The sequence below is a fragment of the Enhydra lutris genome, unplaced genomic scaffold (genome assembly GCF_002288905.1).
Source record: "Enhydra lutris kenyoni isolate GAN:26980312 unplaced genomic scaffold, ASM228890v2 scaffoldscaffold68, whole genome shotgun sequence".
NCBI classification, from domain to species: Eukaryota; Metazoa; Chordata; class Mammalia; order Carnivora; family Mustelidae; genus Enhydra; species Enhydra lutris.
Window position 1 is genome coordinate 2,295,318 of NW_019154152.1, and position 16,447 is coordinate 2,311,764.

At 40.7% G+C, this 16,447-nt stretch overlaps 1 protein-coding gene across 1 annotated transcript in view; it reads right to left on the bottom strand.

Moving 5' to 3' along the window:
* LOC111159507 (F-actin-methionine sulfoxide oxidase MICAL2-like) overlaps nt 1–16,447 on the bottom strand; it is a 185,313-nt gene that overhangs the window by 23,318 nt on the left and 145,548 nt on the right. Inside the window, exons 25-26 of the mRNA XM_022522030.1 lie at nt 7,422–7,537; nt 2,823–2,915 (exon numbers count right to left, since the gene is read on the bottom strand). Of these exons, the coding sequence (XP_022377738.1) occupies nt 2,823–2,915; nt 7,422–7,537 (209 nt within the window). The remainder of the gene's footprint in view (nt 1–2,822; nt 2,916–7,421; nt 7,538–16,447) is intronic.

The following is a 16,447-nucleotide window of genomic DNA, read 5'->3' on the forward strand; positions in this document are numbered from 1 at the left end:
AACAAGATTTTTTTTAAAGATTTTATTTATTTATTTGATAGACAGAGATCCCAAGTAGGCAGAGAGGCAGGCAGAAAGAGAGATGGGGAAGCAGGCTCTCTGGTGAGCAAAGAACCCGATGTGGGGCTCGATCCCAGGACCCTGGGATCATGACCTGAGCCGAAGGCAGAGGTTTTAACCCACTGAGCCACCCAGGTGTCCCCCCAAATAACAAGATCTTGACGTCTCCCTTCTATAGTGTGACGACATAAAGCAAGGAGTCTGTCTAAAAGCTCCATCTGCCCCCATGGAGACATGAGAATGGTCGTCCTTGACCAGGTCAACCACACAGATGTGCCCTTAGGCAGAGGATGCTGAGCTAGGTGGGTGGTTCTCATGGCTCCCAGACTCTTCCGCGCCTTTGCCTCTGACAATGGTCAAAGCATATGCAGACAGGCAGCAACTACTCAGAGGACGCGGTTCTGGGGGTAAACACAGAGCATGGTCGCATTCCATTCTGCCAAGAGGAGCCAGCAGATACCTCCTGAGAAGCTGGTCTGGAGCAGAAGACCCCAGGCCAACTCCCGGGGCTTGGTATACCTTGCTTGGCGTGTCCAGCTTCCGTCCTCAGCTATAGATGGTCCCTCTTCTTTCACTGTACCATGGGACTGACACCCAGGGGCGTCTTAATGTGCAAGTGCGCAGCGGCTGTTAGTAGCAGATGATGAACACAAGACCCAGTGAGGGACAACCTCACACCCTCCGTAGACTCACTGTTGGTACCAGTCAAACTTGGGTTTGCATTTATGCTCCCAGTTTCCCTACTGGCTATTTCTCTCTTGTCGGTGTTAGGAAGGAAAATAAGGGGAAAGACTTTCCCATGTACATTCTGTGCCCCATCGGTTTCCTCCAGTTTCAAACAGCATGCTGCCAGAAGGCGGATCTCACGGCAGAACAGACTTCGCACCTGGCCGAACAGGGACGCAGAAGGAGCCAGCAGCTGTCTGGGCAGGTAGAAAGTATGCGCTCTCCCTCCTTCACCTCACGGCAGCTGTCCCACCCCCTCTGCTCCTTAACTGCACATCTTCTCGGTCTCCCCTGGATTCAGAGGACAGTCACTGAAGTACCTCCAACCCCATGAAGACAAGTAAGCGGGGGTCAGGCCTGAGGGGCCCCCTGGCTCTCCTCCTCCCAGCTAAGGGGGTTCACATCCCAGGGTTTAATGTAAAATCTGAAATCGATGGGAATTCTAGATAACACCATTGTACTTTCATGCCCTCTGTCTCTCTTTTAAAGACAATTCTGTTGTTATGAATCCATCTCTTGATGGCATGACATAGAATCACTCATGGAAGGGAAACACTTAAATGACTTTATGACCGACCATCATGCATTTATGGCTGTATGGTGGTTACAGACTGAATTGTTTCGTGCCCCCCCATTCATATAGTGAAGCCCTAACCCCCCAGTGTGACTGTATTTGGAGACAGGGCCTTTAAGGAAGTAATTAAGGTTACGTGAGATCATCGGGGTGGGCCCCCAATGCCACAGGACTGGAGATCTGACGGGAAGACGAAGTGACATGAGAGACATCTCTCTCTGCAGCTGGGCCCAGAAAGAAGGCAGTGTCTACAGGCCAGGAAGAGAGGCTTCACCAGAGTGCAGTCCTGAAGGCACTTTGATCTTGGGTTTCCAGCCTCCAGAACTATGAGAAATAAATTCCTGTTGTTTAAGCCACATATTCTACACTCTGTTGTTACGGCAGCTGAGCAGACTAATACAGCGGCCGTTCTTTGGAAGCCCAGGATGAAAATCTTGAAGACTAGAAGGGGCTGCTGTGAGCACTAGCAGATGAGGCTCCCAAAGGCTGTGGTGGTTCTCATCACCACCTGCGGTCCAGAGGGAGCAGGTAAGGAGGGGGAGCGCCAGTCTGCCAAGCCACAGCATGAAGACAGCTCATTCTCTCACAAGGCCATGTTACAATGTTTCAAGGAAAGCTGTTTCAGAAGTTGAGAGGGGACAGAAGGACTTTCTGGGGATTTTCCCTGTCTGTTGGGTGAAAGGGGTGGCTCCCTTGTCAATCACTGTGAAGGGTAAAGGAGGCTGGGTTAAGAGGCTTCCTTCCTCAATGGAACTACATAGCCAGATAAAGGGGGCAACTGCAGGAAGGAATAGAAAGGAACACTGAGTGAATATGAGTGGTCACTCTAAGTCCTTCTGTCCTAAAACCTCGCTGTTTGTCAGGGCTAAGTCTGGGGTCCTCAGGGACATGGGGAATGCTTTGACTTTCTGTTTCCTTTGCCTGTCTGTGACAGACGAGGGCAGACCCACTGGGGCAGAAATGTTAGTGCTAACAACCAAGACGGGGAATCTATATATTGAAATGCTAGATGCCTGGGTTTGTGACAAACCCTGGAATAGAGACAGCTCCTAACAACTGTCAGTTCAGCAGAGACACTGGCAGGAAGTCAGGGGAAAGTTGTATCCTCATGGAGGACGAGACCAAGTCCACTGCCAATGTGGCAGTCAGGGCTTGGGATGGTTCCCACGGCCCTGTGTTGGCTGTCATTCCAGGCTCACTTTGTACGACACACATTTGCAGATGGAAAGGCAATTGGGAGTGGGCCAGCTCTACACCTGGGCTCCTCAGGCCCCAAGGTCCCACCAGGGACTGAGTCAGGGCCTTTAGGATGACCACGGATCTGGTCATTCAGAGAAGAGAGGCTGAAATTTCCCACAGCCTATCTCCCCCAGCACAACAGAGACTTCCAAGGGGCTTTCCAAGCCATTTGCCAGGTCCCTGACCCCAGGCTCAGTCACCCAAGTCAAGTTTGTTTTCTGACCTGAGCTTTATGAAGTCTTTTCAATTCTTCTTGCTTAACCAACTGTTTTGTTGCTCTCTCCAGCTTCCTTCTTCTTCTGAGCGTCTTCCTTTCCTACAAAAACCAACAGAGAAGAAAAAATGGATGTGAGAGAAATGGGGTTAAAATCTGCCAAATAATGACACAGGCTTCTACTTGCTCCAGCCAAGCTACTGCTTAGCTTCTAGAATGATGACGTCCAGTAGAACTTCTGGCGATGATGGAAATTTCTGTATCTGTGCTAAAATATGCAAGCCCCTAGCCACATGTGGCTACTGGACATTTGAAATGAGCTAGCATAAATAAGAAACTGAATTTTAAACTTCATTTCATTTGCATGCATTCAAGTATAAATTTAAATAGCCACATGTGGCTTGTAGGTGCTCGATTGGGAAACTGGTGTGTATGTTTGGGGTTGGGAATGGTGTCTATGTAGTTACATAGCAGGGCTTTATAGAGAATTGACTTGGTTCAGTTGAGGAAAGGAATAACACAAAAATTATACTCTACGCAGGTGCTACCATAAGGACCAAGAAGGTTGAGCCTGAGAGGAAAACACAGACACACTCAAACATAAATACACACACACACAACATGAAAACCATTTAACAACTTTAAACAATCCTCAGGTTAGGTCTACATTGCTTAATTAAATCTGGGAATAGAGGAATATGTCTAAATATTTCTAATATAAATGTTTCTTGGCTTAAATTAGCCATAAGATTGCTCCCTTTCCTACTTTATTTTGCTTGTGCAAATATGTCACTGATGTCACTGGATTTTGTGTATGCCTGTGCTTACAAATCCAGAACACTCAAAATCTATTTGAAATAGAAAATAGATAGAAATTGAAAATAGAATGTGAAATAGAAAATAGAATAGAATATTGAAAATAGATGTGGATCTTGGTAGTGTCATTTCCAGGTTTGGAAGACCAGAGAAAGAAGAAGAAATGGTATGGCCAGATCCACATATTGGAAAGCAGAGGAGACACTTCTGGTTGCAAAGAGAGCAGAAAATACTGGTGGACACTGGGCCCTGGCACCTTGCAAAGCTGACATCAAATCCCAGCCAAGCTGTGTGAGTTTCGGCCTGCCGCACAACTTTCTGAACTTCAGAGAGATGAAAATGATCGAATGCCTACCTTGTAGGGATGTTATAAGAATTAACTGAGAGAATGTGGGTCATTCCCTTTATAGAATACTTGAAAAGGATAGGGGATAAATACGTAAATACCACGATTTTTATTATTAGTGACATGATTATTAGATCATCGTATTATAAATTAGCATGATTATAATGTCCTAAAATCAATTATTTTTCATATACGTGTGCATATATATGATATACACCCACATACATATATATATCGATATACATATCTATATATATAGATCTCCTCTGTATACAAAGTAAATGTTCAATTTGGGCTAGTTTTACTATCAGTTTGTCTTCTTGGAGCATACTCATCCACTTTCTACATATTAAGATAAAGATTAGAGCATGCTAGAGATTTCTTTTTAATGCTGGCAGAAATAAATATGAAATTAAAATTTTGTTACGGCTAGCCTGGTGTCTGGGCATTCAGTATCTGTGATTGAACTGGATGTTTGCCCATTAAAGGGAGTATAAATCCACAAGGGCAGAATGGACCTAACAGGCGTATTCCAGATAATACCAGAGGAATCCGGGTCCACGACGGAGATCAGAGATTATGCCTGAAAAGCACATTCGGGCTGCAGGGCCCCGTGGATCCTGGTCATTTAGTCACCCATTCTGTGGATATGGTTGGGGAGACCATCATGTTCCTCAGCAATCAGCCAACTCTGAGGCCTCAGAGTATCTACAGATCGTCAGTGAAAATGTTTATCTTGATGAAATTTCATTTTTCTAGAATTTTCCTTAGGCTCTAGAATCCCAAAGACCTTTTTCATCCTTGAAAGGAAATTCTAGCTCTCAGAACTGAAACTTATTCCATATCATATCATCTCCATTTCTAGGAGCTAACTTCTAGATTGACTGTCAAACACCCTGAACAGAGGATCTGGGACATTTGGGGGGCAGGAATGGAACCCCACCATTAGACAGCCAGGATCTTTCTGGAAAGGTTAAGGCAGAGGGGCATGGTGGAAACCCTGGTGGTTGTTGCCCAGAGACTGCCTAACTCCATCACAAATATCTCTTGAGCTTCCATTATATTAATTTATATAATAAATCCTAGCACGTCGTGAGTGCTACATGGCAGATATTACACAGATTATTTCACATGTATTAGCTCATATATCCCTCGAATTATACTTAAGAAATATAAGGCAATCAAATCTTGGACCAAAATAACTTGCCCAAGATGGCACAATTAGTCATTGGCCAGGAGTTAAGCCCAGGTAGCCTGAATCCGGCAACCACATTTTCAGCTGGTCTACACGGCCTTTCCTAGGCCAAATACTGTGCAGGCACATCAAGGACCCCTGCCTTATAGAAATGTCAAGGTTTCCTCCTAAATTAAGACCATTTAATATAATTTCAAGGGGGGTGGCTTGACAGCACCACACCATGTTAACACTTCAAGCAGCAGAGCTGCCAAACGTTTCCTGCTTTATCAAGAGTTAGCAAACCAGAATCTAGAGGAGGAAAGAAAGCCACTATTGCCTTTTATTAAAAGATGTTGATGTAGAAAAGAAGGATGATTTGTTCACAAATGCTCATCTAGTCTCATGATGAGCTGGGCACGGTCCTTACATCCTCAAGAGTGGCAATGACAGCAGAGAGAGGCCAGGAGAGAGGCTCAGGGCGACAAGGAAAAAGACAAAGGACAGAGAAAGGGAGAGATCTGGCAGGACCCAGGACAAGTGCCTGCCCCAGTTTCCCAGGTCCACGCCTGGCTTTGGGAGGGGAGAGGGTGGGGAGGACCAAAGCAAAGGGAAGGGGTGGAGTGTTCACATCCTGTCTCCAGCTTCCCAAGCAAAGGTTCATTGGAGCTGATGTGAGTTCTGTGCCAAGGGGCTGGAGACACACCTGTAAAGAGAGGAGAAAACCCCTGTTCCTTCAGGGTGGGCCCTTGGGAAGTAGTAAAGAAATAACTTTTGGCCGGCTTCCCTTCCTGTAAGAGTGGTCAGACGCCAGGTGAAGCAGGCAAGCTTTTCCACGCTGCAAGTTTAAGTGCTGACAGGCTCTGTTCTGGGCCAGCAGGAGGACAAGGAGCTACTTGCAAGGCTTGCCCTAGATCTCACAGTCTTGCTATTTGATGTGTTTGGGCTATTCCATTCTCTTCTTCTCCTCGAGTGTTGGAATGGCTGTTGGCATGACTGATGAATGCCTGTGTTCATTTGAATAAAGACTTAACTCAAGGTCACTGAAAGGGATGAGAGGGATAGGAAAGAAACCCCAGGAATCAACATAACACACCAAATTCATTTGTGTTGAGTACTGAACTAATCAGAGGTGTCCACGGTTAGAAATGAAAAATGCATATATATTCTTTTTCATTTGCATTCCCTCCCTCCCTCCCTCCATCTTACCCAGTCTCTCCCTCTCCCCCACCACACACACACACACACACACACACACTCTCTCTCTCTCCCTCTCTCTCTCTCTCTCTCATGCCATGTCCCAGCCCCCTCCTGACTTGCTCTAAGCTGGGCCGTGGGGAGCTGGAACCCCTGAGTGACTTGAGATGACGCCAGAATTTCCTAATGCCAGATATGGAAAAGTTGAGTCTAAGTAAATAAATTTGGTTCTCTCCCCTTCTCCTCAGATCCTCTCTGCTCCAAAAAATAAACACTGTTAGCACAGTGAACTGCTCCTCTGTTCTCCTGGGAAGCATTTTAGGTCCAACCATTCATCCCTCAGTCCCAGTGAAAATGCCCCGGCCCCAGTGGACCAAGAAAACAACAGCGAGGTTGGTCATGGGATGTGTCTTCATGTCTGTGACACACAGATGCCTTTAAAGACACATAACAATGTTTGTGTTTTTAAAATCTGTGGGTATGGAAGTTGCTTAAAGTGTTTTCCAGAAATACGGTCATGAAGCCAAGAGGACAGCCATCTCCCTAGCCAGCACGCAGCTAGACCCTTCCACAGCGGGGACCCTTGGAGTACCCACGTCTGGAAGCAACTGCATGGTTCATTTCATAGTTCTGATTAGAATAAACATAACATTTTCCATGCAATCTGCCTCTAGTGCTTCTTAAATGAAGCTGTGTTTCCCCCAGGGAAATATGCATCTGCTTGTTGTAATTTTTTTTCGATGGTTTGCTTGTTGGACCACATATTAAACTCACTTTAAGAGCTGCAGTCACCAAATGATTTTAAGTAAATATGTCTAGTTTGTTGTTGTTGTTGTTGTTGTTGTTTTCTGCCGGTTGAAGTTTCTGAAAAGGCAAGCTTCTAAAAGTTTAAAAAAAAAGAAAAGAAAAGAAAAGATCATTCTTGGTGTTCCAGGTAAAAAGCGGTTGTTGTCAGATGCGGTGAAACGTGATCCTAATGAAACCACTGCAGCCGGAGTCCACCACAGGTCTGAAACCTGGAGGGTAAATGGCCCCCACAAGCCAAGGCCTTCTTTGGTTAACCAGGTGTTGTTACCTTTGACCGCAAGGAAGGCTGGGGATGAAACCCTTCATCTGCAGAGGAGGAGTTGCTGGAGGAAGTAGAAGAGGCGGCCCCTGTCACCTGCCCTCGGCTAGGGATGTGTTTGGAACCTGAAATGGGAAGAGAAGAACTCACTGAAATCCCAGATTCTTTTCCTACCTTGTGCCCCAAAGCTCCTTCTCCCTCTCCCTTCTTACCATCATTCCCTTCCTCCCTGCTCTTCCCTCACTGCACCTGTCATGAGCAGGAGGAAGCAGTACCTGAGGGCAACTGAAAATTTGGCCCTCCATGTTAATTACATTTCTGGGTCCCTGCCAAGAGCTTTGCAGCTCTCCTTTCATATTAAAAAAAAAAAGGTATTATGCAGAAATCAATTAATTCCTTAAATACCATTTATATGGTGTGTTGCTTAGAACGCATTTGGCGATGAAATCTATTATTAAAACGCTTGTCTGAAGTTAGCTGAGTTACCTAAATGCTCGGGTAAGGTTCGTTCTGCAGAGTAATTGAATGCAAAAAAGTCCGAGCCAGCTCTTAAACAAATCGCCCTTCTGTGGCTCACAGCATCTGGCACCCATTTTTACTACATGACATCTGCTCAGTGTAAAAGAGCTGGCGTCAGAATGTCTGGTCATAGAAAAAAAAAAATCCCAAATGTAATCAGAAGCAAAAGGACGCTAAGCCTGAGGTTTTATCACATAGTCTCATGCAACATAAATATTTCATTAATTATGGCTAAACAAATGCCACTTTTATTTTCCCAACTTGCAGATATTATCACATCATTGAAGTGATGATTCAAATGCCAGGAAAGGCAGTTGAAGATAGGGAGGGCTCGACAATGCAGGACCCAGGGGAGAGCTGGAGTCCAGGAGCTCGGCCAACCTCAGAACAAGAGGTAGATGGTTAGAGGCGGCAAAGGGCCCGGGTTCGCTAGAATCTCTTTGTGATCTGGCTGGAGACCGTGTGTGGTAAAGTCCTCCAGGTGCCACAGGAGGCTTTTATTCTTTTCAGCAAGGACATCTGTCCCTGGACTTCCTCCTGATGCAGAGTTAATGAATGATGTCTCGATGAACTGGAGCACTGGATACTGACTGTCACAACGCGGGAGGAAGCCACGAAAGGAAATGTACAAATCTTCACTCTGCCGTGACAGCTTATATTCAAATAGAAATAAGTGCTGGGCAGAGAGGGAGAAGGAGAAGCAATTCCATGTGACTCACATTCTCTCCAGTCTGCCTTTTCCTCCCCATAATTTTCAACTATTTACCCCAGTGGGAGAGGCCAAGTTTTAAAAAAGAAGGGTAATTTTAACCTCTGGGAGCACATTTACATATGCTGTTATTCAAAGCAAAATAATGCAAAACATCTATATACAAGCACAGCCTCCCCAGGGAAGGAGTTAACTGTTTTCCACTACAATTTGCCAGATGGGGAAGCTCAGGTGAAGAGAGCATCAGAGGGCAGCATAGTAGTGGAAGGGGGCACCGCTGGTGGTGAGCTCAGATTGTCCTCCAACTCCAGCTACTGGGTTACTATGGAGTAATGTAGTCACAGAGTGTTCACTTCTTAGTGTGTGAGCTTGAGGAGCTGACTTCAATTTCCTGAGTTTTTGGAGCTCACAACTTCTGACTTGCAGTACTATAGTAAAAGAATAAAGGTAATCGATGGAAAGAGCCTAACACAGTGCCTGGTTCATTGAAGAGGTGTAAATAAATCTTGTCGTCATCAACAGTAGCAGTAGCAACTGCCTCATTGTTCATTGACCCAAATCAACAATACTGTAACATTAGCAACACTGCCTAATTAGCCTTCATTGTACAGAGAAGTATAGTGACCTAAAGTAGAAACTTCCAGATATGAATATAATGGTTCCACTGAATCTTATTTTGAAATTGAGAAGAAAATATTTCCAAATATACTGCATTTCTTAAACTTCTGGCCAACATTATATATAGTTACCTCTGAATCTCTCCCCGGTTTACTCTTTTCCATCACAGAACCATCGATTCCAGAAATTTACTTTTCAGTTGCAAGGTTAAAAAAGACTTGGCAGCATTGTTTCACTCTGGCTATGATGGAGTGACTGATTCTGGGATTGATCTCCCACCGCAAAGCACTAGAAATCAGGACAAAATATACCATGCAGCTGTTCCCAGAGATTAGACAACAGGCAGTGCAGAACTGTGATAAAGGTAAGAAGAGAACCAAATGAAGTCCTATAATCACACTAGCTTCCTCTCTAGAGACACTTTCCAGGCCACAGTGTAGATAGGAGGAACCTAAACAATGTACCAGGTTCACTGAGTTGAAAAGACAGAGATCAGGGTTTGGGTGAGTGGAGGCAGCTGGAATGTTGGGGGAGGGGGTAGAGGAGAGAGCTATGCAGAAAAAGCACGTCAGGAATAAGCACAGAAGTCCCCTTGAGTCTATTGCTTAATAGTAAAGTTTAGATGCATAGAGTGTAACTACATGATGCTGGGCCTATTACTGTTGGGAAGTTAGAGGCTAAATAACCTCTAAAGCTTTTCAGAGGATTGAGAAATCCTCAAGTTCCACCCAGCTAGGGTAGAACAAACTTTGCAGGCATTAGAATAGAGGCCACAGAAGAGTCATACTTTACTAATAAGGATAAAGTAGCCCTAGGGTAAAGGTTATTATAAACTGCCCCAAATAAGTTTAAAAACAACCTTGAAAGAAACAACTTGATCTTCAAATTACCCTACTGTCTGACAAACATTTTTACTGTTTACATAACATTCTTTAAATGAAGAAACAAAGTCTAGACACCCTACAATGTAATAGTCACCAAACCTAGCAGCCAGAAAGCAACTACTAGATATGCAAAAGAGCAGGACAATAAACTCATCATCAAGAGAAAAATCAGTTAATAAAAGCAGACCCAGAGATAATGAAATTAGCAGACAAGGATTTGAAAATAACTATTATAAATGTGCTCAAAAACGTAAAAAGACAGTATGAACAGAATGAGCAGGTAAAAAATATAGAAAAAGAACCAAATGGAACATATAAATATGGAAAATACAAAATCTGAAATGAAAACTTCACTGGGTCAGCTTAATAGTAGATTAAACATTAGAGAGAAAAATAGGCTGTGAAATTAAATAACAGCAATAGAGATAATCCAAAATGAAACATAGAGGGGGAAAAAAGACTGAAAAACTGAACAGAACTTCAGTGATCTGTGGGATAACATGAGGTGGTCTAAAATACATAAGATTGGAGTGCCAGAAGGATAGCAGGAGATAGAAAAAGTCATTGATGTAATATTGTTGAAAATCACACAGATTTAATGAAAATCGTAAATTCACAGTTCCAAGAAGCTCAATAAACCACAAACAGGGTAAACATAAGGAAAATCATAGCAAGGCTCATGATAATAAACCAGACAGAGAAATAAAATCTTAAAACCAGACAAAGAAAAATGATATATTACATACAGAGAAACAAAGATAAGAATGTGCATATAGACATCTCATCAGAACCTAAATAAGCCAAGGGATAATGAAACATCATTAAAATGCTAAAAGAGGGGCACCTGGGTAGCTCAGTGGGTTAAAGCCTCTGCCTTCGGCTCAGGTCATGATCTCAGGGTCCTGGGATCAAGCCCTGCATCAGGCTCTCTGCTCAGTAGAGAGCCTGCTTCCTCCTCTCTCTCTCTCTCTCTCTCTCTCTCTCTGCCTGCCTCTCTGCCTACATGTGATCTCTGTCTAATAAATAAATAAAATCTTTTAAAAAAAATAAAATAAAATGCTAAAGGAAAAGTCTGTCAGATTATAATTCTATGTCCAGTGAATGATTCATTTAAAATGAGGGAAAAAATTAAGCCTTTAGGATAATTTGTTCTTAGCAGACATACATAAGAAAAATGTCAAAAGAAGTTCTAAAGCAGAAGGAATATAACACATGGAATGAAGAGCTCCAGAAGGAGTAATATAAAATAATTTCCCTTTTGGTTTTTAACTTCTTTAAAAGATAATCAACTATTTAATGTAGGATAGTGTGAAATAATAAGAAATATATAATTTGGTCTCTGTCCCTCATTCCCACCAATATTTGGTCTTTGATTCCACTTCCTGACACAGAGCTCCTGAAATGCTTATCATTCTGAGTGAAGAGTTTCCAAGTCCCCTGACTGCCAACAAGCTGAGAACAACCAGAGAAAATACATCCTTTTCTGGAGCACGTTGAATATTTACTAAATTGGTGCTATGCCAAACCATAAGGAAACAACTGAAGTCATACATAGTATGTCTTCTGACAATAGTGAGATTAAGCTGAAAATCAACAATATAAAATATAACTAGAAAATCTCAAAATCGTTAGAAATTATGTAATACTTTTCTGAAAACCAATAAAAGTAAATTGAAGCAGATGGGATAAGAATATGTCATAACAACATAACTAGAGTGTAGCTAAAGTAGTGACTTGAGGGAAATTTAGAGCTTTCAGTGTAGACACTGTGCAAAAGAAAAGTTGAGAATCAATGTCATAAGATCTACTTTAAGAAGCTAGAAAAAGAACCAGCAATGAACCTAAGAATCTAAAAGGAAGAAAATAATCAAGATAAGAACAGATTATGAGAGACGATAAAAACAAAACAGAAATAAAATGGAAAATTAACAAAGCAAAAATATGGTTCTTCAAAATATATAACATTGATGACTTCTAAGAAGAATGATTAAGAAAAAATAGAAAGAAAACACAAATCCCCAATATTGAGGATGAAAAGTCCTCTGGAGTATTCAGGACTCTATTATACAAACTATCTAAAGTTGAAAATTTGGATAAAATGGACAAATTCATTGAAAAACATGACTTACCAGAACTGACATAAGAAGAAATAGAAAATCTGAATACTTACATATCTATTAAAGAAACCGAGTCCACAATTAAAAACCATCCTACAAAGAAAATACTAGGCTAGATGACTTCGTTTATGTTCAAATGTTTAAAAACCAAATAACACCAGTGTTAAAACAAATAAACATACAAACCCTCTTCCAGAGAATAGGAAAAGATGGAACACATCTTAACTTGTGTTACAAGGCTAGCATAAGTTTGAATCCAAAACCTGACACAGATATTGCAAGAAGGAAAATTTCAGACCAGTAACTCTCATAAACATAACTGCGGAACTACTAAAAACAACTAGCAAATCCAATATAGTGACAAATAAAAAGATGATACACTATGATCAAGTTGGGTTGACTCCAAGAACACAATAATATCATAACATTTTCAAACCTCTATTAAAAAAATCAATGTAATTCAGTACATTTTTGATTAAAGTAAAAAAAATGATTATCTCAATAGATTTTAAAAAACATTTGATTAAATTTACCATTACTCATGATAAAAAGTTAGAGTAAGCTGAGAATAGAAGGAATCTTCTTTAGTATAATAGAGAGTACCTATCTTAAAAACTTACAGCAAATAATATATTCAGCAGTGAAATATAATCCCTCTGTTTTTGGAAGAAAAAGACAATGATGTACATTCTTAACATTTCTATTTAGCATTGTATAGGAAGTTGTAGGCAGAACAATAAGGCCAGAAAGTTAAATAAAAGGTATACAAATTGAAAAGAGAAATGTCAAACTGTGTATTTGTAGACAACATGATTATTTATTTAGAAAATCCTACAAAAAAGCTCTTAGAATAATAAGTGAGTTTAGTAAGGACATGATAAAAAGTTAATGGTGTTTCTTTATATCAACAATGAGCACCTGAAAATCAAAATGAAGAAAGCCATTCCATTTATAAGAGCAACAACAACAAAATGAAATACTCCAGGGATACATTTAATAAAATATATGCAGAATCTACACACTACAAACTCCCTAAGAGAAATTAAAGAAACCCTGGCTAGAGAGATATTCCATTTTCATGAACAGGAAGACTCAGCAGTTGTCAATTCTTCCTCAATTGACTTAGAAATAAAAAAACAATCCCAATCAAAATTCTAGCAGGTTTACTTGGTAGAAATTGGTAAGCTCATTCTAAAATTTATACAGAAACACAAAAGACCTAGAATAGCCAAAATAATTTTTTAGAACAATACTGGGGGACTCCACTACCTGTTTTCCAGACCTGCTCTAATGCTACAGTGAGCAAGAGTAGAACGCTATTAGTGTAAGGATAAACATATAGAGCAGTGGGAAGATTAAAGGGCACAGAGACATACCACACATATTTAGTCAGTTGATTATCGTGAAGGTGTCAGAATAACCCAATGAAGAAAGAATAGTCTTTTTAACAAGTAGTGCTGACAACTAGATATCTATAGACAAACAAACAAAAACCAGAACAACAAAAACAAAAAACCTTGACTTTTATTCACTATAAAAAGTTAATTAGAATTGGATTACAGATCTAAGCCTGAAAGCTAAAAACTGTAAAGTTCTGGGAGAAAACACAGCAGACATTCTTAGTGACTTTGGTCTTAAAGATTTCTTAAATATAACTCAAATTACAAAAGAGAAAAATTAATAAATTTGACTTCATCAAACTAAAAAATCTATTTTTTGGAAGATGTTGTGATGAAAATAAAAAGACAACCCACTAACTAAGAGAAAAATATTTGCGAATAAGTATCTGGTAAAGGATTTATAGCTAGAATTTTAGGAACTCTGGCTAAATAGAAGACTAAGAATATTGTACATTCTTAGATCAAAAGACTCATTATTCTAAAGCTATCAAATGTCTATAAGTTGGGACACCTGGGTGGCTCAGTTGTTAAGCATCTGCCTTAGGCTCCCGTCATGATCCCAGGGTCCTGGGATTGAGCCCATTCCTGCTCAGTGGGAAGCCTGCTTCTCTCTCTCCCACTCTCCCTGCTGGTGTTCCTGCTCTTGCTATCTCTCTCTCTGTCAAATAAATAAATAAAATCTTTTTTTAAAAGTCTATAAATTAATCAATTAAAGGCTATCATTTATAACTGCATCAAAAAGTCAAATACTAGAGATATATCTAATGAAAATAGGGCAGGATCACTACAATCATAAAATATGGACAGAAACTGAAGAAGACCTCAGGGAGGCATCATGTCCATGGATTTGTTAATTCTCTCCAAATGTATCTATAGATTCAATGTAATCCCAATCAAATGTTCAGAAAATATTTTTGTGGAAATTGATTAACTGATTCTGGAAGACACATGGAGGCCAAGAATAGGCAAGACAATCTTGAAGAAGAACGAAGTGGATGGTCTATTCCAGGCTGTGAAGATTTATTATAAAGCCACTTAATGAAAACAGTGTGACTCAGGCACAGGGACAAACCAGTCAGTGGAACCAGGATAGAAGGTCTGAAAACGGACCTGCCTAATTTATGACAAAGTATCACAGCAATGACTTGGAAGGTGGGGTGGAGGAAGACAGCCTTGTTAATGAATGCTACTGAATCAAGTGGATAGCATAAAAAAATAAACATTTCCTCTACCTCACAGAATGCACGAAAATCTATCCTAGTTTGGTAGCAGACTAAACTGTGAAAGGTAAAATAATAAAACTTCTTTAACTGTTGTCCAATAGAAATATAATATGAGTCATACATGTAACTTAAAATTTTCTAATAGCCACATTAAAGAGTATAAAAAGAAAGAGATGCAATTAGTCTTAAACATATATTTTATGTAGCCCCAAATTTCAAAAATATTATCATTTCAACATGTGGTCCTATACAAATTATTGAGGTATTTTATATTATGTCATTCATACTAAGTCTTCAGAATCTGGTACATGTTTTATACATTCCTATTTAGGTTATACTTTTTTAGTGGTTAAAGTCAAATGTAATTCAAAAAGCAAAAATTGTGTTTAATAGAACATTTTCCATTGATTTGCTATTTAAATGGAAATTTCTTAACATTAAATTAAAAATTCAGCTCCTCACTCATACTAGCCACATTCCAAGTGTGAAATCATGGCTACCATATTGGATGGCACAGTTCTAGAAAGTAACACAGAACATCTTTATGATTTCAGAGTAGGGAAAGGTCTCCTCACTGGGGTATAAAAGCAGCAATAAAGGAAACTATTGATAACTACGGCTGCATTTAAATAAGTAACGTGTGTACTTATAGAAGTTTATTATTAATATTTCACCTTTAAAGAGTGAAAAATTGTGCCTGAGAATGAAAGAATTACTTATAATACGTATATCTGACAGAGAAGACTTTTGTCCAGAATCTACACAGATTACAAATCAATAAGGAAAGGGCTGTCTACACAGTAGAAGTATGGGCAAAAAGACTTGGCAACAGACCTCACAAGAGAATATCTAAATAAGCATGTGAAAAGTAGTGTAACATCACTAGCAGGTAAATGCCGATGAAAACAATAATGAGATACCACCATAAAAATGGTGGCATCCAAGCACAAAACAAAACTGAGACTGTCAAGCATTGCAAAGATGGAGGTCAAGGGGAGTTCTCATTTCCTGCTGGAGTCTATACCCACTGGTACAAGCACTTTTGAAAACCGGGGGATAGTACCTATTAAAGCCAATCACGTACATGCCTACCCCACGACCTAACAAGTCCACTCCCTGGCATATACTGACAGATTCTGTCTTTGAACAAAGTCTAGGCAAGCTCTTCTGAACCGTCTTCTTAGCTGGGCCTCAACCTTGGCCTAGAAACACTGCAGACTCTCAGCATAAAAAATATAGCCCACCCACTTCCTCCTACATGGAAGGAAATAGAAAGAAAAAGTACCTGCCTGAGAAAACTCAAAGGCTGACAAAGGAATTTAGTGTTTGTCCTAGCCCACACCTGCTGATAGGTGGCTGACTACCCTTTTTTAGAGAAGTTGCTAAAAAGGGTTTTAAATGAGAATCCTTCCTCTGTCCCTTTGAGATGTGTATGTATCTCCTACCACTCAAGGATGTCTTTCTCAAGCACCTGAAAGCCAGTCCTTTGAAATGCAGTCATCGGGAAGGATAGGACCTTTGTCTCCCCGTCCTTATGTGAAGACACAATCCTAACTTCAACAGTC